This window comes from Vitis vinifera, chromosome 14 (genome assembly GCF_030704535.1).
Source record: "Vitis vinifera cultivar Pinot Noir 40024 chromosome 14, ASM3070453v1".
NCBI lineage: Eukaryota > Viridiplantae > Streptophyta > Magnoliopsida > Vitales > Vitaceae > Vitis > Vitis vinifera.
In genome coordinates, this window is record NC_081818.1 from 11,562,789 (window position 1) to 11,586,355 (window position 23,567).

General features: G+C 38.5%; 1 protein-coding gene across 1 annotated transcript; it reads right to left on the bottom strand.

Moving 5' to 3' along the window:
• Positions 1 to 239: 239 nt before the first annotated feature.
• On the bottom strand, positions 240 to 2,896 carry LOC100247643 (uncharacterized). The gene is made up of 8 exons (XM_002266639.4): positions 2,472 to 2,896; positions 2,281 to 2,371; positions 2,007 to 2,152; positions 1,621 to 1,864; positions 1,399 to 1,503; positions 1,118 to 1,300; positions 821 to 1,025; positions 240 to 730 (listed from the first exon to the last, which is right to left on the bottom strand). Exons 1-8 carry the CDS (start codon positions 2,894 to 2,896, stop codon positions 240 to 242), a joined length of 1,890 nt encoding a protein of 629 aa, XP_002266675.1.
• Between the last annotated feature and the right edge of the window lie 20,671 nt (positions 2,897 to 23,567).

Below are 23,567 nucleotides of genomic sequence, written 5' to 3' on the forward strand. Positions count from 1 at the left end.
TACTCTTGAAAGTCCTGAATGTCTAGTGAAGTAATAATTAAGTTTGGGAGGGTGAATTGTAAGGGTGGGTGGGGTTTCTACAGCCTGAAATAGAAGCAATATGACATGCATAAGAATGGCATAAATTGATGGAATTAATACCAGTATTTGTGAAGAAAATTAACGGGAGTAAAATTAATGTATGACAGCCCAAATATTTGTAGATGGTATATGTTTGGGGAGGCTGATAGTGTTAATTATCAGTAGCTTGCCACAATTGGCTGGGTTGTGAGTCCAAAACCGATGGGGAAGAGCGGGTCATAGTGAGGATCCCCAGAATTCATTGGCAGTTGGTCTACAGTCTTGAACCAGGTGCGAGGAAGCTTGCCGGTGAATCCATAGTCCCCAAAAAGAACATCAGTCACACCTTGGCCTTCAGTACCTGGCAGCCATGCAGCAACAAGAGCATGGATGGATGAAAGATAGGGCTGAATGACGACAGGGCGGCCGGAGATTACTACAACCACGCACTTGACCCCCGAACATACATTAGTAATCGTGCTAGGACCTGGTTCAGAAATGGTTAAGTTCAAACTATCCCCTGCAGTCTCTGCATAGGGGGGCTCTCCAATGACAACAACGGCGTAGGAGAAGTTATTGGACTTGACAAATTCGGCATCAGGGTTCTCGGTAAACACGATTTCTGTGCTAGGGTCAACGGCAGCTGAGATGGCGCTTAGGATGGTTGTTCCTGTTTTCATTATTAATGCCCATTAGTTATGTGCTGAGGCCTGAGCGTAATTCCCAAATGTATGCATGGAATGGGGGAGAGGATGCATACCTGTGGTGTGATTGTTTCCGCTGAGTCCCTGCCAAGTTATGGTCCAGCCACCACACTGATAACCCAAATCGTGGGCATGGGTTCCGGCAACTAGGATCTTGTTTGCCTTCTTGGGGAGAGGTAGCAAAGGAGCGTCTGCCTCATCTCCGTTCTTCAAAAGAACAAGTGACTTCCTAACGGCTTCTCTAGCCAAATCTCTATGAGCCTGTTCATTAATGAACATCATGAGCCTGTTCAATTAATACTTAGGAAAGCATGTGGTTAAGAGATTAGAGATAGAGAGGAGGGGAATTAAACCTGGCTTCCCAGCTGGTCAACAAAACTGAGGTCAGCCAAGGGGTTCTCAAACAAACCCATACTGAACTTGACTCTCAAAATCCTGCGGACAGCATCATCAATACGGCTCATGGGGATGACATTGCTCTCCACGAGGTTGGTCAGAATATCAATGAACTCGGTGTGGTTAAATGGAAGCATGACCTGAAAAACACCCAGAAAGGCTTGAGAGTTAGGAAGCCCTTGCATATGCATATGCATACTTGTTAGCATCAAAGGAGGGACTTAAGGGAGCCACTGACCATGTCAATCCCAGCTTGAACCCCGGCTTGGACAGAGTATGTGTAGTTTGCATGGGGCGGTGAGGTGATCCTGTCAATGCCCTGCCAATCGGAGATGACGAAGCCCTGCAATATTTATACAGAATAGTGCATGCAGTAGCAGTAGTTAGCGCTTTAATTTTATTGATCGATTGCTTGCTTCTCAAAATTTTGAATTGACTAACGAATAATTAAATACATTACCCTGAATTGAAGGGTGTTTTTGAGGAATCCAGTAACAAGTTCATGGTTAGCATGCATCTTCTTCCCATTCCAGCTGGAGTAGGAAACCATGACTGTTGCCACACCCTTTATGATGGAGGAGTAATAGGCGGGCATGTGAATGCTCAGCAATCCATGCCGATCAATAACGGTGTTGTTCTCATTGATGCCGTTAGTGGTGCCACCATCACCCACAAAGTGTTTTGCACAGGCTGCTACCTTATCCCTTTTCATAAACAAGAGTGTTTGAGAGATCGAGAGGCAATAATTGAAGGTCAAGTAGAGACAATCACCATGCAATATTAATGTACTTAAAATAACATAAGAGCAACAGAAGATCATCTAAGCTTTTATTTTTGTACACTTACTTTCCATTAACATAAGGAACACCCTTCCGTGAGTTGGCAGGGATCTCGCCTTGTAACCCAGGTATGATTTCTGTCATTGCTCGAACAATATTGGGATCCTCACTATAGCTCTCGTAGCACCGACCCCATCTTGGATCTCTGCACACCTATTATATATACAGAGGGTTCAAGATTAATCAAAGTGATCAATGTCCTTGTTTTACCTACAGAAACATATGTATATATGCCATTTAATTTTGTGAAATGATTCTCATCATCAACTCAGATTGTATACCGCAATACATGGAGCAAATGCATAAGAAATGCCTGTGGCTCTAACTTCAATGGCGGTTGCAGCACCAATCCTCTTCACAAGTTCAGGATCCCTGCAGGATGATATCCATCAATGACAGCATTGCAAATTAAGGCTAGCTTTCCAGAATATTGTTAAAAGGTTGAAAGGGCATTCGTTTTATATATGCTTGCCTGGTAGCCCCAAGACCAACATTGTGGGGAAATATTGTTGCGTTGTACACATTGTTGTGCCCATGAACAGCATCTATACCGTAAATCATTGGGATGCCAAGGCGGCTTGACAGAGAACCCTTTTGAAACTCATTCACCATGTTGATCCAATCCTCTGCAGTAGCTTGGATTCCAGGCCCACTCCCTCCACCACTCAGTAAACTGCCAATTGAGAAATCCTTCATGATCTCAGGAGTGGCATTGGCGCGTTCCAGCTGCACCATCTGACCTATTTTCTCTGCTAGAGTCATTCGGTTCATAAGGTCTCTGATTCTAATGTTTATGGGCTGTTTTGGGTCTTTGTACTTCTCAGAAGCCGCTTCTCCCATGGCTGCCAAACCAAATACGAGCAGAAGCCCTACCCATATCACTGAAACCTTTGCCATCTTTGCTCCCCAAACTCTTTATGACTCTGCGAATTGAAACAAAAAATTCATTACCGTCAGTAATTTAATTTGCACTAAAATGTACGTAAATAATTATAGTGATGATGAGTCAAACACCTCCACGCCATGAAACTATCAAACACAAGCACATTATCAACCAACCTGATAGCAAAAACAAGAGCTGTCTGAGTTGTTCTTCACAACTCTCTGATCTGAAACAAGCATTGAAGCCTGGAATTTATAGGAGCATGGGAGGTACATGTTCTTCTACAGCCTTCTAAATTTATTGCCCTAATCCAAACTAATTCCCTTTACCAGAATCAGGTTTGGCTTAATTCGCTGAATTCAAGCTAAGTTTAGTCTTCTCGTTCAAAGACCCAACTACAAATACAATCACAACAAGCTATTTATAGCATAAACATCTAGCTCATGCCAATTAAATGAGAACCATATCTAGTAACTGCTTAAAAATAACCGAAATTTAGGAGATAAAAGAAAGCTAAAAGTTTTAAAAGAAAACAAATGAACCACTTCGATGATTCTTCCATTGATCACTATTTCTCACTAAAACTTTGAAGCTCACCAAATCGCAACTTACTTTACTTGTATTTTCGTAGTAACACATAATCACTTATTAGTCACAATAAATTTAAAACCAAAAATTTGAGATTCTGATTTGCGGTTCTTTTTCACTCTGCATAGTTATTTTCACCTTCCAATGCCTCATGCCCTCCAATAATTAGAGTGATTATTGTCTGATATAAAGATTCTAAGGAAATAAAAAATGTAAAATAATATATGAGGTGTTTCTTGAAATGATAGGTTGTGGCATTAGAATGAGGGGAATTATGTAAACATGGTCAATTTACAAAATATGGATAAGAAGAGAACCCAAAAAAATAATTCTCATTTCATGCATTGGAATAGTGCCCACTTAATTAGCATTATTCCAAACTACCCTTAGATGTGTTTTGGTCTAAAAGTAATACTATTTTGAGCTTAAAGTACCTGTGCTGATTGAACGATATACCATGATGAAGACTCGAATGTTAGGATGTAGAGGTCATGACAATTTAGATTTGTTAAAGAGCATAATATACTTTGTAAACTCAAATCCTATAAGCTTAAACTTTTAGGAACATTTTCTATTCAAAGTGATATCAGAGTCTCATTTGGTGAGAGGTTATATATTCAAATCTCACCATCATAAGTTTATTTACCAAACATGTTCATATCTCATCACTGTAAGCTTATTTCCTTAATTTATTAAGCTCATGTTTAAGCCTAAAAAAATGAGGCTACATGTGAGGAAGGGTGTTGAAGAGCATGATATATATTGTAAACTCAAATCCTATAAGCTTAAACTTTTAGGAAAATTGGTTGTTCATGAAGATTAATAACAAAAGATTAAAATAAATAAAGATGTGACACATCATTAATTCAAAAACTTTAGTTTATTGTTTCCAATTTTATTTGTATTTCACACATTTTATTCACTTTTTATTTGTTCTCAATGGATAATTAACCTTGAATTGTAAATTTACAATTAGGGATATATGGTGACTATATAGTAGACACTAAATTCATAAGCCATTATGTCTCAAACTAAAACATCCCCTTTGAGGATCATGAATGTTTTCTTTAGGTTGTGTTTGGTTCCTGGAAAATTTGAGGAAAAATGCGAAGGAAAGAAAATAGAAAAGAAAAGTAAAAGGAAAGAAAAAGTGAAGGAAAAAAAAGGTTTAAATTTAATAAATTATTTTTATATATTTCTTCAAACTCATTTTACTTATTTCTCTCTCTTATAGCAAGATTGACGAGAAAATCATTTTCCTTAACATTTTTTTTCTTTCCCTAGTATTTTCTGAGAACCAAACATAGCCTTACTTTACATGATCCAGTCCCTATAATATGAATTCATTAATGTTTCAACTGATTATTAAAAAATTTATAACATATATATAAAAAAATAATAATTCGACCATATGAAAATCAAGTTCATCACAACTACGAAAATGGATTCAATAAAGTACATTAGAGCATCATGATAAATGATAATGTGCAATTTGCGAAAAATTGAAAATAAATTAAAAAGTAAGCAAATATGGTTTGTCAAATTTTCTAAATATTAATTTTAATTAAAGAATAATATTTTAAGAGTCCAAACTATTGAAATATATTTAAAAAATCATACAAAATATTAACTTTAATTAATAAATATTTACAAGGTATCAACAAATATTTTTGTTAGGACACAATAGAACAACAAACTTATATGGAAAATTTTAAAGCCTAAACAGCTCTTTAAGCCTCACCTTCGATTTTAATGTCCAAACTCGAACATTTGAAGATTCTTCAGGTACAGATATAAGGATTCACAGTTTCTTCAAGATCAAGTTAAAAATTTGATGATTCTTGATAGAAAAGTTTGAAGGTTAAAAGCTCATAACAAAATTAATAAATTAAACATATATATTTAAAGTCCCTCAAAACCATGTCCCTAGTGCTTTCGAGGCCTTGATCATTATTAATATTTTATGCAGAGGAGTCAGAGGACATGATAGAAAATTTCAATTTGATTAATAATTTTTCTTAAAGAGAAATTTGTGTATACAGTGTGATAGTCTTTTATACTCAAAGCTCTTGCATCATATTGTAAAAATAAAAAAATAAAAAAATAAAAAAAAATTGAAAGGTTAAAAAAAATTAAACAACAACAACCTTCAATTTCGATACAACTATAGCAAGTATCATAGGCTTTTGGCATTAGTCATGCGTTATCCTCATCAAGGGAGTACTCATCTAATTAAGCTAAGGATTTACTAATGATTAATTTAGTGATTGATTTATAACAACCTATAATTAATTTATAATTTAAATTGAATTTACTGATAATTAATTTAGAGTTTTTTAGATCAATTTATCGGGTAATTTAATTTTATAGTTGCACAAAAGTTTTAAGGAGAATTGTACTCTAAGGTAAGATGGGCTTGAAAATTGACCCAAGATCCCTATATCACCTATAATTGAATTTAAGGATATAAAATAGTGATGGACTAAAATACCCATTTGACTTATCACATGCTTATGCTGATATTTGTGGGACCCATCATTTATTAAACTTTTTTGTCTTTATTGCACTGCTACTCCCCTACTGTCAGCCCCTTAGCTTTTTGACCCGATGACGGAGAAAGGGCCTCATGGGAAGGCCTTTCGCCCATGGGAATCCTAGGTAGAGAGCAGGGATAGCCTGGAGGTTTGGTGGTTCAAACCCTAGGAAACAAAAATGGGGAGACAGGTTGGACATGCGCTAACCGTGCGCGCACCAGACAGGCACCGCGTACACACTAAACGAGCATCGCGTGCGCACCAAACAAGCACAACACGTACACTAGACGGGCACCGCGTGCACACCAGACAGGCACTGCGCACGCACCAGGCTATGCCCATGCGCGCACCATACCGTGCCTATTCGCGCACTATGTTGCACCTATGCGCGCATCAGCCCACACCCGCGTGCACACTTAGCGCACATCATGCACATGTGGGGCTATGGAGATGGTACAAATGAAGGGTGAGGTTTCTTAGGGAATATAATTATTAATTATTTAAATATTCCATTATGACTCCTCAAGGGGGTCTGATGTCTTCTCCAGACATCTTGAGAATGGCCCGTAATGCTCTTAAAGGGGGTAATTTTTGGGAACCCTATATCACTCGGTTCCTAAGCCCTAAATCATATAGGTGCATGCAAACTACTCTAGGCCTCTAGATCCTATGCAATGGAAGTGAAAAATAACATTTTTAATATTTTAGAATCAAGTTTAAAGATATTAGAATTAGCTCAAATTTGGACATTTCGAAATCAATTATACGTAGTGAAGATGAAGCTTGAAGACTTTAGAGATCTCGTACACCCAAGATTTTTCGCTTGATGACTCATACCATGATCATGGCATTCCAAAGTGTAGGCTTTGAAAGAGAGAATACTAGGCTCTTTCTCTTTGGATTTGGAAGACCAATCTCTATCAATAGTGACCTAATTCATAGGGATATATGACCACCTTAGGGTCACACCCATAGATTAAAGCCTCTTGTTGACTTTAGCACAAGCTTAATATCCTCTCAAGGTTGAGAGTCCATGAAATATAGTAGCTTAGTGAATTACAATAATTGATAGCCTTACATCACAGTTCACCATAGGTTCTATCTAGTGTACATCACATACACTAGTACGTTCGCCATGGGAAAACCATCTGAATGGTTAAGACAAGTCATCCCTCCAACTAACAGGTAGTGTACTACTGTCTTAGATGGATTGCCTAAATCCATGAATAGATTGTGGACTACTCATCACTTTTCATGGAACCCATGATGCACCCAAGTCATGTACAATGCAAGTAATGTGGGTCATGTATGCTCAAATAACCAATTAATGTAAATATGATAATAAAGGAAAACAAAGAAACATAAATAAATTTACAAATGTATCTTAAACTGTCACATCATGTTATGCTTTGTTGGGCTAAATCCTAACAATAATGCCATGACTCATTACTGTACCAAGAGAGGGCTAGGCCATGGCATGGTGCCGCAATAGCAACAAGATGGATGCATATCATGCTGCCTCGACATGGACATGATGATGTGCAGGCCAAGAAAGGGCTTGACATGCACACGAGATGCATAGAGATGTATGTAGCAATCTGTCTTAAGATGTCTTTGCATTGGGCAAACCCAAAGAAGATGTGTTGCACCACGAATCAGGGACTTGAAGGGTTAGTATGTGGATTGATGTAAGAGGAAACAATATGAGAGTTTCAAATTGAAAGCTAATAATTGGAGTCAATTTGTGATTCCGATTTGAGTATGACTAGGAGTTCAAATTCTGATTATAATTATAGTTGAGTAGGACTAGGATTGTACTCCTAGTCAAATTGGAAGTGGGTGGCACCACAATTATAAAATGAAGGCCTAGAAAGCCTCCGAGCATATAACATAAGAGTAAGTATCAACTCACTAGAGTTATTGTGGGAATCTTGCTAAACTATGTCTTATATTATTATTCAAAGAGGAAATAAAATACAAGGGCTGAGCCCCATAATCTCATGTTCCTTAGTAGGTTATTCTTTATTACCAACTCATGTGGAGTAGAATAGGTTGGATTAGAGGGCTCCTAAGCATTGCATAGTCACAAAACATTGCATAGAGAATTCGTGCTTGTGATAGTTGATATGAGAGCCTAGCAAGAGAATGGCTCTAAGAAGCGCTTCAAAATCCTTGAGAGAAAAGACTTCTTGATTGGAAGAATTATTGGGAGAATGGCCACGTGATAATGACACAGTGGCATTGTGGGTAGAACACACTATGGCAGACATTGCTATATAGTAGGATTTGTTAGAGTCTCATGACAAATTCATTGAGGATAGGGTTGTTGGGTTGGGAGCAGATGTCAAGGCCATGTTAGATGACTTCAATGCCATTATCCAATCTTTTGAAAAAGACAAAGGAGTCCTTAAGAAGGTTGTATTAATGCAAGAAACCTTATCTAGTTCGCAAACCCTTTCCAAAATTCATGTCCCAGAACCAAAGGGCTTTAATAGTAACCAAAATGCTAAAAAGTTAGAGAATTTCTTATGAGATATAAAACGGTATTTTAAGATTGCTTGAATTCTAGAGACAGAGATGGTCACTATCATTAGTATGCAACTTACTAGTGATGCCAAGTTATGGTGGCAGACAAGGGATAAGAATAATACTGAGTTAGGAAGGCCCCAAATCATCACCTAGGATACTCTCAAGAAAGAGTTGAAAGATCAATTCCTCTTCACTAAAGCCACATGATTGGCTCAAGATTCTTTGAAGAGATTAAGGCACACTAAGTTTTTGTAAGAGTATATCAAGGAGTTTAGCTCCTTGATGTTGGATATCAAAAATATGTTCGAGGAAGACAAATTATTTAACTTCATGTCTGGGTTACAAGGTTAGGCTTGGACTAAATTTCCCATTATAAAGATGTTTCCTAATAGATAATGTCTCAATTGCTACAAGCAATATATAACAACTAACATCTCTTTCTCATGAGTAGAGTACCTTTACTTTACCTTATTAAGCTTCCCACTTTCAAATGTCACTAGATGCCCTTCTTATAAAGACCCCCTCCTAAGGCCCTAATTGATGCATTTGTGTGGACCTCAAAAGTGAGATCTAAGTATGGTAGATGCAAAACCAACTCGGTGGAGATAGTCACTTTGAACTTCTCATAATCTGTTTGACATTCCATGCCCCACTCCCAACTAGCATCCATCTTTAATGGATTAGTAAAGGGTGACACATTTTTAGAGTAATCCCTTATGAACCATCAATAATAATTTGTCAACTCTAAGAAGGATCTCAATATTATCACTTGACTCGAAGTTGGTCAACCCTTGATGGCCTGAACATTGGCTTTATTCATCTTGATCAGACCTTCACTATTTGATGCCCTAAGAAAGTGATTTGCTTTTTTGTAAACTCATTATTCCTTCTTCACATAAAGTATATTTTCCATTAATCTTTAAAACACTAGTCTCAAGTGTCCTTTATGCTCCTGTAATGTTATGTTGTAGATGACAATGTCATCCAAATAGACCACCATAAAATAGTTGCTATACTTGTATAACACCTCATTCATTAGATTGAAAAATGTTGTTAGGTTGTTGGTTAGTCTGAATAGGATCATAAGGAATTCATATGACCTGTAGCGGGTTACACATGTTATTTTGTCCTTATCCCCTTATGCAATTCTCATTTGCAAGTATCTCGACCTCAAGTTCAATTTGAAGAAAAATGTTAATTTGGCCAATCTATCAAATAGCTTTGCTGCCAATGGGATTGAATACTTGTTCTTGATCATAACCTTATTTAAGGCCCTATAACCAACACACATCTATAAAGTGTCATCTTGTTTTTTTTTGGAACAAGACAAGAGCACTATAGGGAGCCTCTTGAAGGTTGGAGCAAACCTACATTCAATAGCCCTTTCAATTGCTTCCTTAGTTCTAACAATTTTGAAGGTGATATTCGATATGGAACTTGCACAAAAGGCTTGGTTCTAGGTAGTATCTTGATCTTATGGTCTATGAGATGCCTAAGAGGTAACTCCTTGAAGGCGCATTAGAATAAAAAACACCATTGATTTCGGCAGTCATGAGGACTAATAGATTCTCTATTTTTGGACAATCTTTAACACGATGAGGTTCATTACAAATGAAACAACCCATAGTTTTAGTCATTTGTTAACCCGATTTAGTGGTTTTCTCCACTTGTTCTGGTGTTGCATTAGATGTCTTTGGATAATTCCAACCCGACTTCTCAAAAGATTTTCCTTCTACCTTGGGTTTCTTTATTCCCTTTGACTTGGGTTTCTAATTGGTGAAGGTAGCACCAACCATCTTGTAGTCTACCAAGTAGTTTGTTCTAATCATTGCAGCAAGAAGTTCACACATCATTTATCTTCCATAATAACATAACCAACACTTTCTTCAAGACTTAGAAGAGGTTAAGTCCTAAGTAGGCTAGATGGTAAGTGTTATTAGTTGAATTCAAATTTGAATGATCATATTGACCAGAAAGACACAACATAGGTGCAAATGCCTTAAGTAGGAAGAATGTGATAGAATATCTTATTGCACTATCATAAGTGATTTCTGAATCCAACAAGAGCATCAAGTAGCAAACTAAGCTTGATGAAACTTATGAGAAGATGAGGCAGCAAGTCAAATATGGTTTCATCATAAAATAATGGTTAGAAGATGACCTTTTGATGGCTAAGGGAGGTAGACTATATATGTTAGGAAGTAGCTTGCAAAAAGAGTTGCTAAGAGAGAACTACGATATGCAAAAATGGGTAGGGCACCCTAGTGAAAAACGAACTCTAGAATACCACCAAAGATAAGAGATGATATGTAAACATATGTAAGGTCTTATTTGGTGTGCTAATTAAACAAGATAGAGAAAAAGAAAGTAGCAAGAGTGCTGTAACTCTTCCCCTATTCCAGAGAAACCTTAGATAATTATATGCATGAACTTCATTAGTGGCTTTCCAAAGGTTTGAGACTTTAATATATCTTCGTGATAATGGATAGATTTTCAAATATGTTTCATACCTGTGCTACTTACTTGTCTAATGGAGGAGACAATCGTGTTATTCTTTAGTCATGTGGACAGGTATTTTAGGTTGCCTAAGGACATTCTTAGTGATCATGATGCGTAGTTCATTAGATGTTTTTGGACCAAACTATTCAAACTCCTAGGTTCAAAGTTGAAATTACAACAGACAATCCTCAGACAAATGGGTAAATAAAGCATGTCAATACTTTGTTGAAAGAATACTTCAAACACTATGTTTCTTCAATATAGAAGCATTGGGTTGATTTGGTGGTTATAGCTTAGATGTCCTATAACTTGCAGAAGAGTTCGACAACAGGGGTCTTTTTGAACTAGTCATAGGGCAACAACCAATTATACCCTTGGAAGTGGCAAAACAGAAGTTTAGGGTGTGTGTGTCCAACAACCAAAAGGTTTGTGTAGTATAGAAATGAAATGCTTGGTAAAGCTCATGAGAGCTTAGAGAAGGCAATAAGAATAATGCAAAAGTATTCTGATAAGGGTAGAAAACCCTTGAAATTTTAGATTGGGGACAAGGTCCTCCCAAAATTGACTTCTCATATCTATAACAAGATTGTATAGAGGGGTTTGATTCTTAAGTTTTGAAGTAATGATGAGAGTGGGTCAAGTGGCTTAAACGTTGAAGTTACTAAGTAGGCTAAAGATACACTGTATGATTTATTTGAGTTTCTATAAGCCTTATCACAAGAACCTAGATCAAGGAAAGATACAGACTAAATATGCTTTACTTGTGATTAAAAAGTAGTTTTATGGTGGGGTTGAGAGGATACTAGATCATCGGACCATGAGGGCAAGTAAGAAAAATCGTAAAGCTAATTTTTTGGTTCAATAGAAGGGTTGGCTTGAATTTGAAACAAGTTAGAAGTGTAGTGTCACACTATGGCAATTCAAAGATGCAGTCCAAGACTACCTGCAATTTAATTCAATGAGGGCGTTGACCTTATCAGACGAGGATAGTTTGTTAACACCTTGACTTGAATATTGCAGCATTAAGGGCCTCATGGGTAGTCACCTTGCATCCCTAAGGGCTCCAAGAAAAAGCAAGGTAGAGTCATGGATGCAATGCCATGACTCATTGTTGCACCAAGTGGGGACTTGGATAAGACATGGTGATGTAAAAACAACAAAGCTAACTTAGATGTGATACTTAATGTTGGGTATAAGGGCATAATGCCTTGTGTACGAATATGAGGAATCATGGGCACAATGCCATTGTTTTTATACTAAGAAAGGGCTTAGCCATGACATGGTGTTACAACAACAACAAAATGGATACATGAGCATGTTGCCTTGGCATGCATGTACATGATTTGGATGTGCATGCCAAGAAAGGGCTTGACATGCACACAAGATGCATAGAGATGAATACGATAGACTATATTGAGATATCTTGGCATTGGGCAAACCTAAGGAAGATGTGTTGCACCACATATCAGGGACTTGAAGGATAGGTACATGGACTAATGTAGGAGGCAACAACATGAGTTTCAAATGGATGAGGAATGGAATGAAGACATTTGAAAGCTAAGTCACTACAAGAAAAATATGATATGGTCACATAATTTTAGTAGGGTCAACAAAATCCCTAACTAAAAATGATATACAACCTCACACCTATTCCAATTGCATCTAAAAGGTTCCCGCCAAGATAATAGGCATGACCATTTTTTTGGCTGCGTAAATCTCATTTTCCTATACATGTAGCACTTAAATGACCCATTTTTATATTCCTATATAGCTACAACAAAAATTGACCACTACCAAAGACAATCCAATAAACACAGATGTCTTCAAGTTGTTGTTGTATGTGGTTTAAAGCCACATGGGCTTCAACTATTATAATAAAAACCCATATATAAGCTAACCCAAAACCTTTCTTGCATACCCTTGATAGCTAAAGCTATCGAGACCCATTTGCTTATATTCATCGTTCTAGGTATGAATCATCAACACTTTACCTTGAGTTTTTTTTTTAATTGCTTTTCACTCTCTAATTTCCTTAATCGTTCATTTTTTTTTTTTTATTTTTATTTATTTCACTTTCTAATTGTCTTACATATCATTTGGTTTTTGAGGGTTTGAACTTGCTACAACTTTTGTTGGAGGATTTGGAGGTTTTTCAAGTATAACTTCCCCATCTATTTCTTTTATTTTATTTTTCTAAAATTTTTAGATTGAAGTTGGTTTAAAACTCTAATGGAAGCACCAGTTCACCACAAGGTTGACTACATTTTGCGTTTATTTACATTTTATAGCACAAAGGTCTTACAAAGCTGTTGGAGTTTGCCTCATCATAGCAAAAAGTTAGGGTTTAACAAATTTTCATGATTCTTTTTAAGTTGGAATAAATGATCAAAGAAGTGTCAATTGTTAACAAACAATAATAGAGTAGGAGGGAAAATGACTACTTTTAAAATACCTCAAGGTTTAAATTGGTTACCTGTATATTTATATTTGCTAGTACTTTTTATATATGCTGTATTCAAATCAAGTGTTATTACCGCATAACTATAAAGGCATTTAGCATTAAGAAAATGAAAAATCTTTACAAGGTAAATGATTTTGATTTTTTATCGATGAATTGTAGCCTTGTTTTGACTTGATGTGAGCTCCTATCCCCCATAGTTTTAAATATCTTAACATAATATCAAGTTGAATAGAAAGTTGAATACAATGAAGACTAGAGACTTCACCTTAAATTCATTTTTGATCAAGGGTTTCATCCTTATGTTTATTTCTTTTCTTATCACTTCTTAGGTTTGCTCCATAGTTTTCATTCCCTCATATTAACATTTAAAAATATTTCATTAGATAGAGTTCTCCATTTCTATGGCTTCAAGTAGACAACCAAATAGTAGCTACATTTGATTTTTCTGTTGCTATAGATGATAAGGGAACAAGTTCTAGTTCAGGCTCACCAGAAATCTCAATTTAAGACCTTATGTCCTAGTACAAAAGAAGCTTTCAAGAATACTTGTAAAAAAGTGCATAACTATCAAGGTTAAAAAAATTCTAAAATTTCAATAGATTTTTTATTCTCCAAAGTTTCTCTTCCTTGGTTGCACAGGCCCTAAATCCTAAAGAAAACTTTGCCACAAGTACCTTCATCCTTAACATGAGTATTTACTATTATCATATGCTTGAGTTTTTATACTTTAAAATTGCATAGATTATTTTTGCTTGGACTTTATTATTTTTGTCACTTGCTCACTAAAAAAAGAAAGTAAAAATACCAAATAATTATTTTCTAGGCACAATTGTTGAGACTCCATATTTTGACCCACCAACTGAACTTTGACTAGACTCGGACAAGTAAAAATACATACAAGAGTGGCTTTTGACATAAACCATGAGGGGTTCTACAAGTAATAATCCTGTAATCTCTTTCTGATAGGCAACTTCTTGAATATGTAGAATAGAGACCCTTAAATCGATTTGAGAACCCAACTACGAAGTTGCTTCCTAAATTGAAACATCTAACAATGGTGAACACATATAAATGGAAATTAATGGGAAAGGAGTTGATTACTACCCAAAAAGTGCTATTTTACACCTTTAATGCATTATGTTTTAAGCACTTTTGTGTAGTAGTTCTCCATCTTTAGTCCAATTGGCATGTTAAGGACCTAGCAATGTCTTTTAATCATATTTGTGGCTAGTTTTAATGTTTTGACAGCTTTTTGGATCGTTAAAACAAGTCAAGCAAAGGAGAAAACCAAAGAGAAGCAAAGTGAAGAAAAATCAAAATGTAGCAGCTGCAGTCTTCTTTCGCACTTTTGGAGCACTTTCCGAAGTCCAATTTTTACATGCTATATACCATTTTAAATCTTTTGAAGTCAAGAATCCAACGCTTCAAACCGTGCATGATTTGGAGCTGAAACGAGGAAGATATGGCCTTTGGAAGACAACTGCTCCAGGTGTGCGAGAATTTCGCACACCCCCCTTTAGCTGTGCGAATGGTGTGCGAAGTTCGCACACCTCCTTCAGGTGTGCGAAAATTTCGCACACCCCATGCGTGCTCTGTTTTTGCCGACTCCACTTTAGATATTTTCCTATGTAATTTTTGATGTAATTTCCTTTCCTATCCTTGTAACTAACCAATCACAAGCTTTTGCTTTTGTAAAGACTTTATAAGGGGTGGAAATTACCTCTGATGAAATATAGGTATTACGTTTGACACTTAGAATATATTTTACAGAGCTCTCTCGTTTTCCATTTTCTCTTTACTATTTTCTTTTTCTTGGAAGCCAAACAACCTCTGAGGATGTTTTCTCAGAGGATGAGAGGCTAAACTTTCGGTTTCTTGGAGTAAAGGAAGCCAGGTGAAAAGTCCAGATGAAAAGGTGGAAAGCTCCCGTGCATTAAATTCAGGTAGTTGGAATTCATAAATGGCTTCTAAATCCAAAGTTTTGCTTTAAACCCCTTAGAATCACTTTGAATGACCAATACATGGTAAGCTTCAGGTCTTTATGGATGCTTATTGCTAGATTCATATTAGTCCATTAGTTATCATGTACGAGTCATTGGAAAGTGATTCAAGGTGAAGACCCATAGTGTCTTAAGCCATTAATGGACCTTGACTACCATTTCTATTGATCTTTTATGGATTAAATCTTCATTGTCAAACCTATACCGGTTCGGGAAATAACTATAGGTTAAATCCCCAATGCGAGGAGAAAAATCCGGAATTTTCCACTTTCTATTCTGAACTTGATCCTAGCAACCCTTAGCTCCGGGAGACTTTCTTTCTTCCATTTTTAATTAGTTTATGTTAGTTTAGTTTTAAACACTTTCAAAAAAAAATTTATTTTCTTTTAAACTTTAAGTTTTTGATTAAGGAAATCATTAAATACAATTTCTAATTTTGAATACATCACTGGTAGAATGAAAACCCATCCCAGAGTTCGACCCTAGAGCCACTATACTATAGTAGCTTTCCTACATTAGTATGAGGTCATAGGTTTTATAAATGTTTTTGATTAAATGACCCATTTGGAGTTACACATGCGAATCAAAATGGCGCCGTTGCCGGGGATGGTGCCACAATACAGTGATGCAACCTTTTAGAGGCTACTTGTGATTTCCATCACAAGTTTGGTGAATTCCTTTTTCACTAATTGCATTTCCTTTCATTTTATTTTTGTTAGGTTTATTTTCATTTTCTTTCTAACCTTAACTTTTTTCTAGGTTTCTTTTGTTTTTGTTGTTTTTGTTTTATTTCAGGTAAGTAGTAACTTTTGCATGCCCTATTGGATTCGGGACCAAGAGGGAAGATTAGTAAGGATTGAGAATCCTCAAGACACAGAGTTGGATATTAGTGTTAACATCATGGACCCTCCACCAGAGGATCAGAATTCTCAACAAGGTCAAGGGGGTAATCCCAATGCATATTTATCCATGAGGGATAGAATGCATCCACCAAGGATGAGTGCACCCTCATGCATCCTGCCTCCTCTTGAGCAGCTGGTTATAAGGCCCCATATTGTGCCCCTTCTACCAACTTTCCATGGAATGGAGAGTGAGAATCCATATGCCCACATCAAGGAGTTTGAGGAGGTTTGCAATACCTTTAGAGAGGGAGGAGCTTCAATAGACTTGATGAGACTCAAGCTATTCCCTTTTACTTTGAAGGAAAAAGCAAAAATATGGCTTAATTCTTTAAGGCCAAGGAGCATAAGGAATTGGGTTGATCTTCAGGCCGAATTTTTGAAGAAATTTTTCCCCACCCATAGGACCAATGGGTTGAAGAGACAAATCTCAAACTTTTCTGCAAAAGAAAATGAGAAGTTCCATGAATGTTGGGAAAGGTATATGGAGGCCATCAATGCTTGTCCTCATCATGGCTTTGATACATGGCTCTTGGTGAGCTATTTCTATGATGGGATGTCTTCCTCCATGAAGCAAATTCTTGAAACCATGTGTGGAGGAGATTTTATGAGTAAGAATCCGGAAGAAGCCATGGACTTTTTAAGTTATGTGTCTGAGGTGTCAAGAGGATGGGATGAGCCCAACTCAAGAGAGAAAGGGAAGTTTCCCTCTCAACCAACCCAAAATCCAAAAGGTGGAATGTATGTATTAAGTGAAGACATGGACATGAAAGCTAAAGTGGCAACAATAGCAAGGAGATTGGAAGAACTTGAGTTGAAAAAGATGCATGAAGTCCAAGCCATTTCCGAGACCCAAGCCCATGTCATGCCATGCACCATTTGCCAATTATGTGATCATGTGGTAGATGAGTGCCCAACCATGCCAGCTGTGAGAGAGATGTTAGGTGATCAAGCCAATGTTGTGGGGCAATTTAGGCCTAACAACAATGCACCTTATGGAAACACCTATAATTCAAGCTGGAGAAACCACCCAAATTTTTCTTGGAAACCAAGACCACCTCCATACCAACCACAAGCCCAAACCCAAGCACCTCAACAAACCTCTTCAGTGGAGCAAGCCATTGTGAACCTAAGTAAAGTCATGGGTGACTTTGTGGGTGAACAAAGGGCAATCAACTCCCAATTGCATCAAAAGATTGAAAATGTTGAGAGTTCTCAAATTAAGAGAATGGAGGGGATGCAAAATGATCTATCTCAGAAGATAGATAATATTCAATACTCCATCTCTAGGCTTACCAACCTCAACACTGTGAATGAGAAGGGAAAGTTTCCCTCTCAACCAAGCCAAAATCCCAAGGGTGTTCATGAAGTTGAAACCCAAGAGGGGGAGTCTTCAAAGTTAAGGGAGGTTAAAGCTGTGATCACTTTAAGGAGTGGAAAAGAGGTTGATCAACCCCTGCCTAAGGTGAAGCAAGATGAAGAACTCATGTCAAAGAAAACCTTGGTCAAAGAGAGCAATAACCAAGAAGAGAAGAGTGGGAAGAAAAGTGCATCCAAATCAAGCATTGAAGAAGAGCCAAGGATAGTGATTAAAGAGGATATGATGAAGAAACATATGCCTCCCCCTTTTCCTCAAGCTTTACATGGAAAGAAGGAAATCAAGAATTCATCAGAAATTCTTGAAGTCTTGAGACAAGTGAAGGTGAATATACCCTTACTTGATATGATCAAGCAAGTCCCCACATATGCAAAGTTTCTAAAGGACTTGTGCACGGTCAAGAGAGGGTTACATGTGACAAAGAATGCATTCCTCACTGAGCAAGTAAGTGTTATCATTCAGAGTAAGTCTCCAGTTAAGTACAAAGATCCGGGATGCCCCACCATTTCAGTCAACATTGGAGGGACACATGTGGAGAAAGCTTTACTAGACTTGGGGGCAAGTGTGAATTTGCTCCCATACTCTGTGTACAAGCAACTGGGACTTGGAGGATTGAAGCCCACAGCCATTACTCTCTCCTTAGTTGACAGGTCAGTCAAAATCCCAAGAGGGGTGATAGAGGATGTTCTAGTTCAAGTGGACAAATTCTACTATCCTGTGGATTTTGTTGTGCTTGATACTGATCCCATTGTGAAGGAAGCAAACTATGTACCAATCATCCTTGGGAGACCTTTCCTAGCTACCTCCAATGCCATTATCAATTGTAGAAATGGGGTGATGCAGCTCACATTTGGGAATATGACCTTGGAATTAAACATATTCCACCTATGCAAGAGGCATCTTCACCCAGAAGAAGAGGAAGGATTGGAGGATGTGTGCTTGATCAACACCTTGGTTGAAGAGCATTGTGACAAGAATTTACAAGAGAGCTTGAATGAAAGCCTAGAAATGTTTGAAGAAGGGTTACCTGAACCCTCTGATGTTCTACCTATCATGTCTCCTTGGAGGAGACGGGAAGAGATCTTACCACTGTTCAACCAGGAAGACTCACAAGAAGCAACTGTGGAGGACCCTCCAAAACTTGTTTTGAAGCCACTTCCTGTTGATTTGAAATATGCATATTTGGAGGAAAATGAGAAATGTCCAGTGGCGATTTCTTCAACTCTTACTATTGATCAAGAGGATAATCTTTTGGGAGTCCTCAGGAAATGCAAGAAAACCATTGGATGGCAAATTTTTGATCTGAAAGGGATTAGCCCTTTGGTGTGCACCCACCATATCTATATGGAGGATGATGCAAAACCAGTGAGGCAGCCCCAGAGGAGGTTGAATCCTCACATGCAAGAGGTGGTGAGGGGTGAAGTTCTGAAGCTACTCCAAGCTGGGATCATATATCCCATTTCAGACAGTTTGTGGGTGAGCCCCACCCAAGTAGTCCCAAAGAAATCTGGAATTACTGTGGTCCAGAATGAGAAAGGGGAGAAAGTCTCTACACGTCCTACCTCAGAATGGAGGGTGTGTATAGACTATAGGAGGTTGAATTCAGTGACTAGGAAGGACCATTTTCCTTTGCCTTTCATGGACCAAGTCCTTGAGAGAGTCTCAGGACATCCTTTCTACTGTTTTCTAGATGGGTACTCGGGGTACTTCCAAATAGAGATTGATTTGGAAGATCAAGAAAAGACAACCTTTACTTGCCCCTTTGGTACTTTTGCGTATAGGAGAATGCCCTTTGGGTTATGTAATGCTCCTGCAACTTTCCAAAGATGTATGCTAAGCATCTTCAGTGATATGGTGGAACGCATCATGGAAGTCTTCATGGATGACATCACTGTTTATGGAAGTTCTTATGAGGAGTGTTTGTTGCATTTAGAAGCTGTTCTCCAAAGATGTATTGAGAAAGACCTAGTGCTAAATTGGGAGAAGTGCCATTTTATGGTACAACAGGGAATTGTCTTAGGACATATCATCTCCAAGAAGGGCATTGAGGTAGATAAGGCAAAGGTGGAGCTAATTGTTAAGTTGCCACCTCCCACAAATGTTAAAGGAATTAGGCAATTCTTAGGACATGACGGGTTCTATAGGAGGTTCATTAAGGATTTCTCAAAAATCTCAAAGCCTCTTTGTGAACTCTTGGTAAAAGATGCCAAGTTTGTGTGGGATGAGAAGTGTCAGAAGAGTTTTGAGGAACTGAAGCAATTCCTCACAACAGCACCAATAGTGAGAGCCCCAAATTGGAAATTACCTTTTGAGGTAATGTGTGATGCAAGTGACCTTGTTATGGGGGCTGTCTTAGGGCAAAGAGAAGATGGAAAGCCCTATGTGATTTATTATGCGATCAAAACTTTGAACGAGGCTCAAAGGAACTACACAACTACTGAGAAGGAGTTGTTGGCAGTAGTTTTTGCCTTGGATAAGTTTCGTGCTTATTTGGTAGGGTCCTCTATAGTGGTGTTCACTGACCATTCCACCTTGAAGTACTTGCTAACCAAGCAAGATGCCAAGGCAAGATTGATAAGATGGATCCTTTTGCTCCAAGAATTTAATCTCCAAATAAGGGATAAAAAGGGAGTAGAAAATGTGGTAGCTGACCACTTGTCAAGACTTGTGATATCACATGACTCACATGGTTTGCCTATCAATGATGACTTCCCTGAGGAGTCTCTCATGTCAATAGAGGTAGCTCCATGGTATTCTCACATTGCAAATTTCTTGGTTACTGGAGAAGTACCAAGTGAGTGGAGTGCCCAAGACAAGAGGCATTTCTTTGCTAAGATCCATGCCTATTATTGGGAGGAGCCCTTTCTCTTCAAATATTGTGCGGATCAAATCATAAGGAAATGTGTTCCTGAACAAGAGCAGTTAGGAATTCTTTCCCATTGCCATGATAATGCATGTGGAGGTCACTTTGCCTCCCAGAAAACAGCAATGAAAGTGATCCAATCAGGTTTTTGGTGGCCCTCTCTTTTCAAGGATGCCCACTCTATGTGCAAGGGATGTGATCGGTGTCAAAGGCTTGGTAAGCTAACATGCCGAAATATGATGCCCTTGAATCCCATCTTGATAGTGGATGTCTTTGATGTTTGGGGGATAGACTTCATGGGACCATTTCCAATGTCATTTGGACATTCCTACATTTTGGTGGGAGTGGATTATGTCTCTAAGTGGGTAGAAGCAATCCCATGTAGGAGCAATGATCATAAGGTGGTTCTTAGATTCCTCAAGGACAACATCTTTGCAAGATTTGGTGTGCCTAAGGCCATTATCAGTGATGGAGGAACCCACTTTTGCAATAAACCTTTTGAGACTCTTCTAGCCAAATATGGGGTTAAGCACAAGGTAGCTACACCCTATCACCCTCAAACAAGTGGCCAAGTTGAGTTAGCCAACCGGGAAATCAAGAATATACTGATGAAGGTGGTGAATGTGAATAGGAAGGATTGGTCTATTAAGCTCCTGGATTCCTTATAGGCTTATAGGACCGCTTACAAGACCATTCTTGGAATGTCCCCTTATCGCCTTGTTTATGGCAAAGCGTGCCATCTTCCAGTGGAGATTGAATACAAAGCATGGTGGGCAATCAAAAAACTCAACATGGATTTGACAAGAGCCGGGTTGAAAAGATGTTTGGATTTGAATGAATTGGAGGAAATGAGGAATGATGCTTACCTCAATTCAAAAATTGCAAAGGAGAGGTTGAAGAAATGGCATGATCAATTGGTAAATCAAAAGAATTTTGCCAAGGGACAAAGAGTCTTGCTTTATGACTCTAAGCTTCATCTTTTTCCGGGAAAATTGAAATCAAGATGGACGGGTCCTTTCATAATTCATGAAGTGCAACCAAATGGAGTAGTGGAACTACTCAACTTCAATAGCACTCGAACTTTCAAAGTTAATGGGCATCGTCTCAAACCCTATATTGAATCTTTTTCCCGAGACAAGGAGGAATTCATTCTCCTTGATCCACCTCCAACATGAAAACACTTGGTTCATGGTTGAACTTAGTCTCTCCAAAGACTAAAAAGTTCATCCTCTTTTTGTTTTATTTTAAGTTGATTTTACTTTAATCTAGTGTTTTCTTGTGTTTATGCATGTTTTGATTTCTATTTTTGACTTTAATTTCATTCTAATGTGGTTTGAATTGTGTTTTTTGTGCTAACATGTAGGTAGGAAGGCTTGAAGAATGAAGTCTTGGTGAAAACAAGGAAAAATAGGGGAGATAAGACAAGGCTCAGCAAAATTCGCACACCCCCTTGAGGTGTGCGAAAATTTCGCACACCATTTACCCTGTGCGAATTCCATTTTTCAAAAATTACATGCTCTCGGTCCCCTGTGCGAATTTCACAGGTATGCGAACCTTGTGCGAATTCGTTTTTTGCGCCAATTTTCAAAAACCATGCTCTCTGTCTTGGAGAATCACAGGTATGTGAAAATTTCGCACACCATTTTCCCCTGTGCGAAATTCATTTTCTCTTTAAAAAGCTTTGTTCTCCACTTCAAAGACTTAGCTTCTTCTTCAATTCTCTCAAAGCCTCTCTTCCGATCACCCATTGCCATCCACAAAGCTCCTTTCCTTCATCATCCGTCATCATCAACACCACCATGGCAGCCATTATCCATAGCTCCACTCCATAGCCGCGGCATCCACTATTCACCACTTCCCATTTTCGGCAATTTCATCTCCTTCCACCATAAAAATCCTTTCAAATCTTCACCCAACCCTCTAAATCCATCCATAATTCAATCCAAACCTTGTTCTTATCAAGCCAAAGCCTAAACCATAAGTATTCAAGCCATGGTTTCTTCATAAGAAACCCATTGCCGCCGGCCATGGGAGCTCCCAATTCTCAATTTTCCTTTTGAAAAGCTCCCAATTCTCAAGCCTAATCATCATGAAAAATCTTTTTCATACCTAAGCCAGCTTTTCCCACCTTCAAAGGCCACAAATTTTCACCATCTCCATCAAGCCCAAAATCTTCAAACGCACGGGTGAATAGTACCCTGTGCGAAAATTTCGCACACCCCCTTGAGGTGTGCGAAACTCGCACACCCCCCCTACCCTGTGCGAAAATTTCGCACACCACCCCCCCGTGCGAAAATCTCAGCTTCTCCATCCCTACCTTCCCTAATCCCAAGCCTCTGCGCCTCATTTCATCGATCTATCATGCCGAAGACCCGAGGAGGATCTACCACAGCTCCCCAGAGCAGTCAGAGAGCTGCCCCTGTGCGGGCCCCACTAGCTGCACCCTCACATTTACCTGATTCTGCCCCTCAGAGCAGATACCATACGAGGAGAGCATCTGCCACGTCTGTGGCCCCTTCACAAGTTCTGCCTCGGAGTCCTCCTACAAAGAGAGCCAAGACTTCAGAGCCAGGAGACTCCTCCAGAGCACCTCGGGATTCACAGTCTCGGCCTTCTTCTGCCAGGCGCCGTAGACCCAGCTCGCCCATTGAGGGCAATTCAGATTGCCGATCGAGAGACTTTCATGTCGAGGCATATTTCGATCACTCTCTTATGCGACAGCAGCCTGAGTTGCGGGATTCATACCACCTACTTGAGAGGTACCATCTGATACCCTTTATGACTCTGCCCCAGTTCTTTTATCCTCGAGTAGTTTTAGACTTTTACCAGTCTATGACTACTCGTGGCGTCCCGGTACCTGCCTCGATCCTTTTTACCATTGATGGACGCCAGAGTATTTTGGGGGCTAGACAGATTGCCGATGCCTTCCATATC

Coding starts and splice junctions, on each gene's coding strand:
- LOC100247643 (XM_002266639.4), bottom strand. CDS start 2,896: ATGGCAAAGGTTTCAGTGATATGGGTAGGGCTTCTGCTCGTATTTGGT. Junction 1,504..1,620: donor AAAACACCCTTCAATTCAGG/GTAATGTATTTA, acceptor TAAATATTGCAG/GGCTTCGTCATCTCCGATTG. Junction 1,301..1,398: donor TTCAAGCTGGGATTGACATG/GTCAGTGGCTCC, acceptor GGTGTTTTTCAG/GTCATGCTTCCATTTAACCA.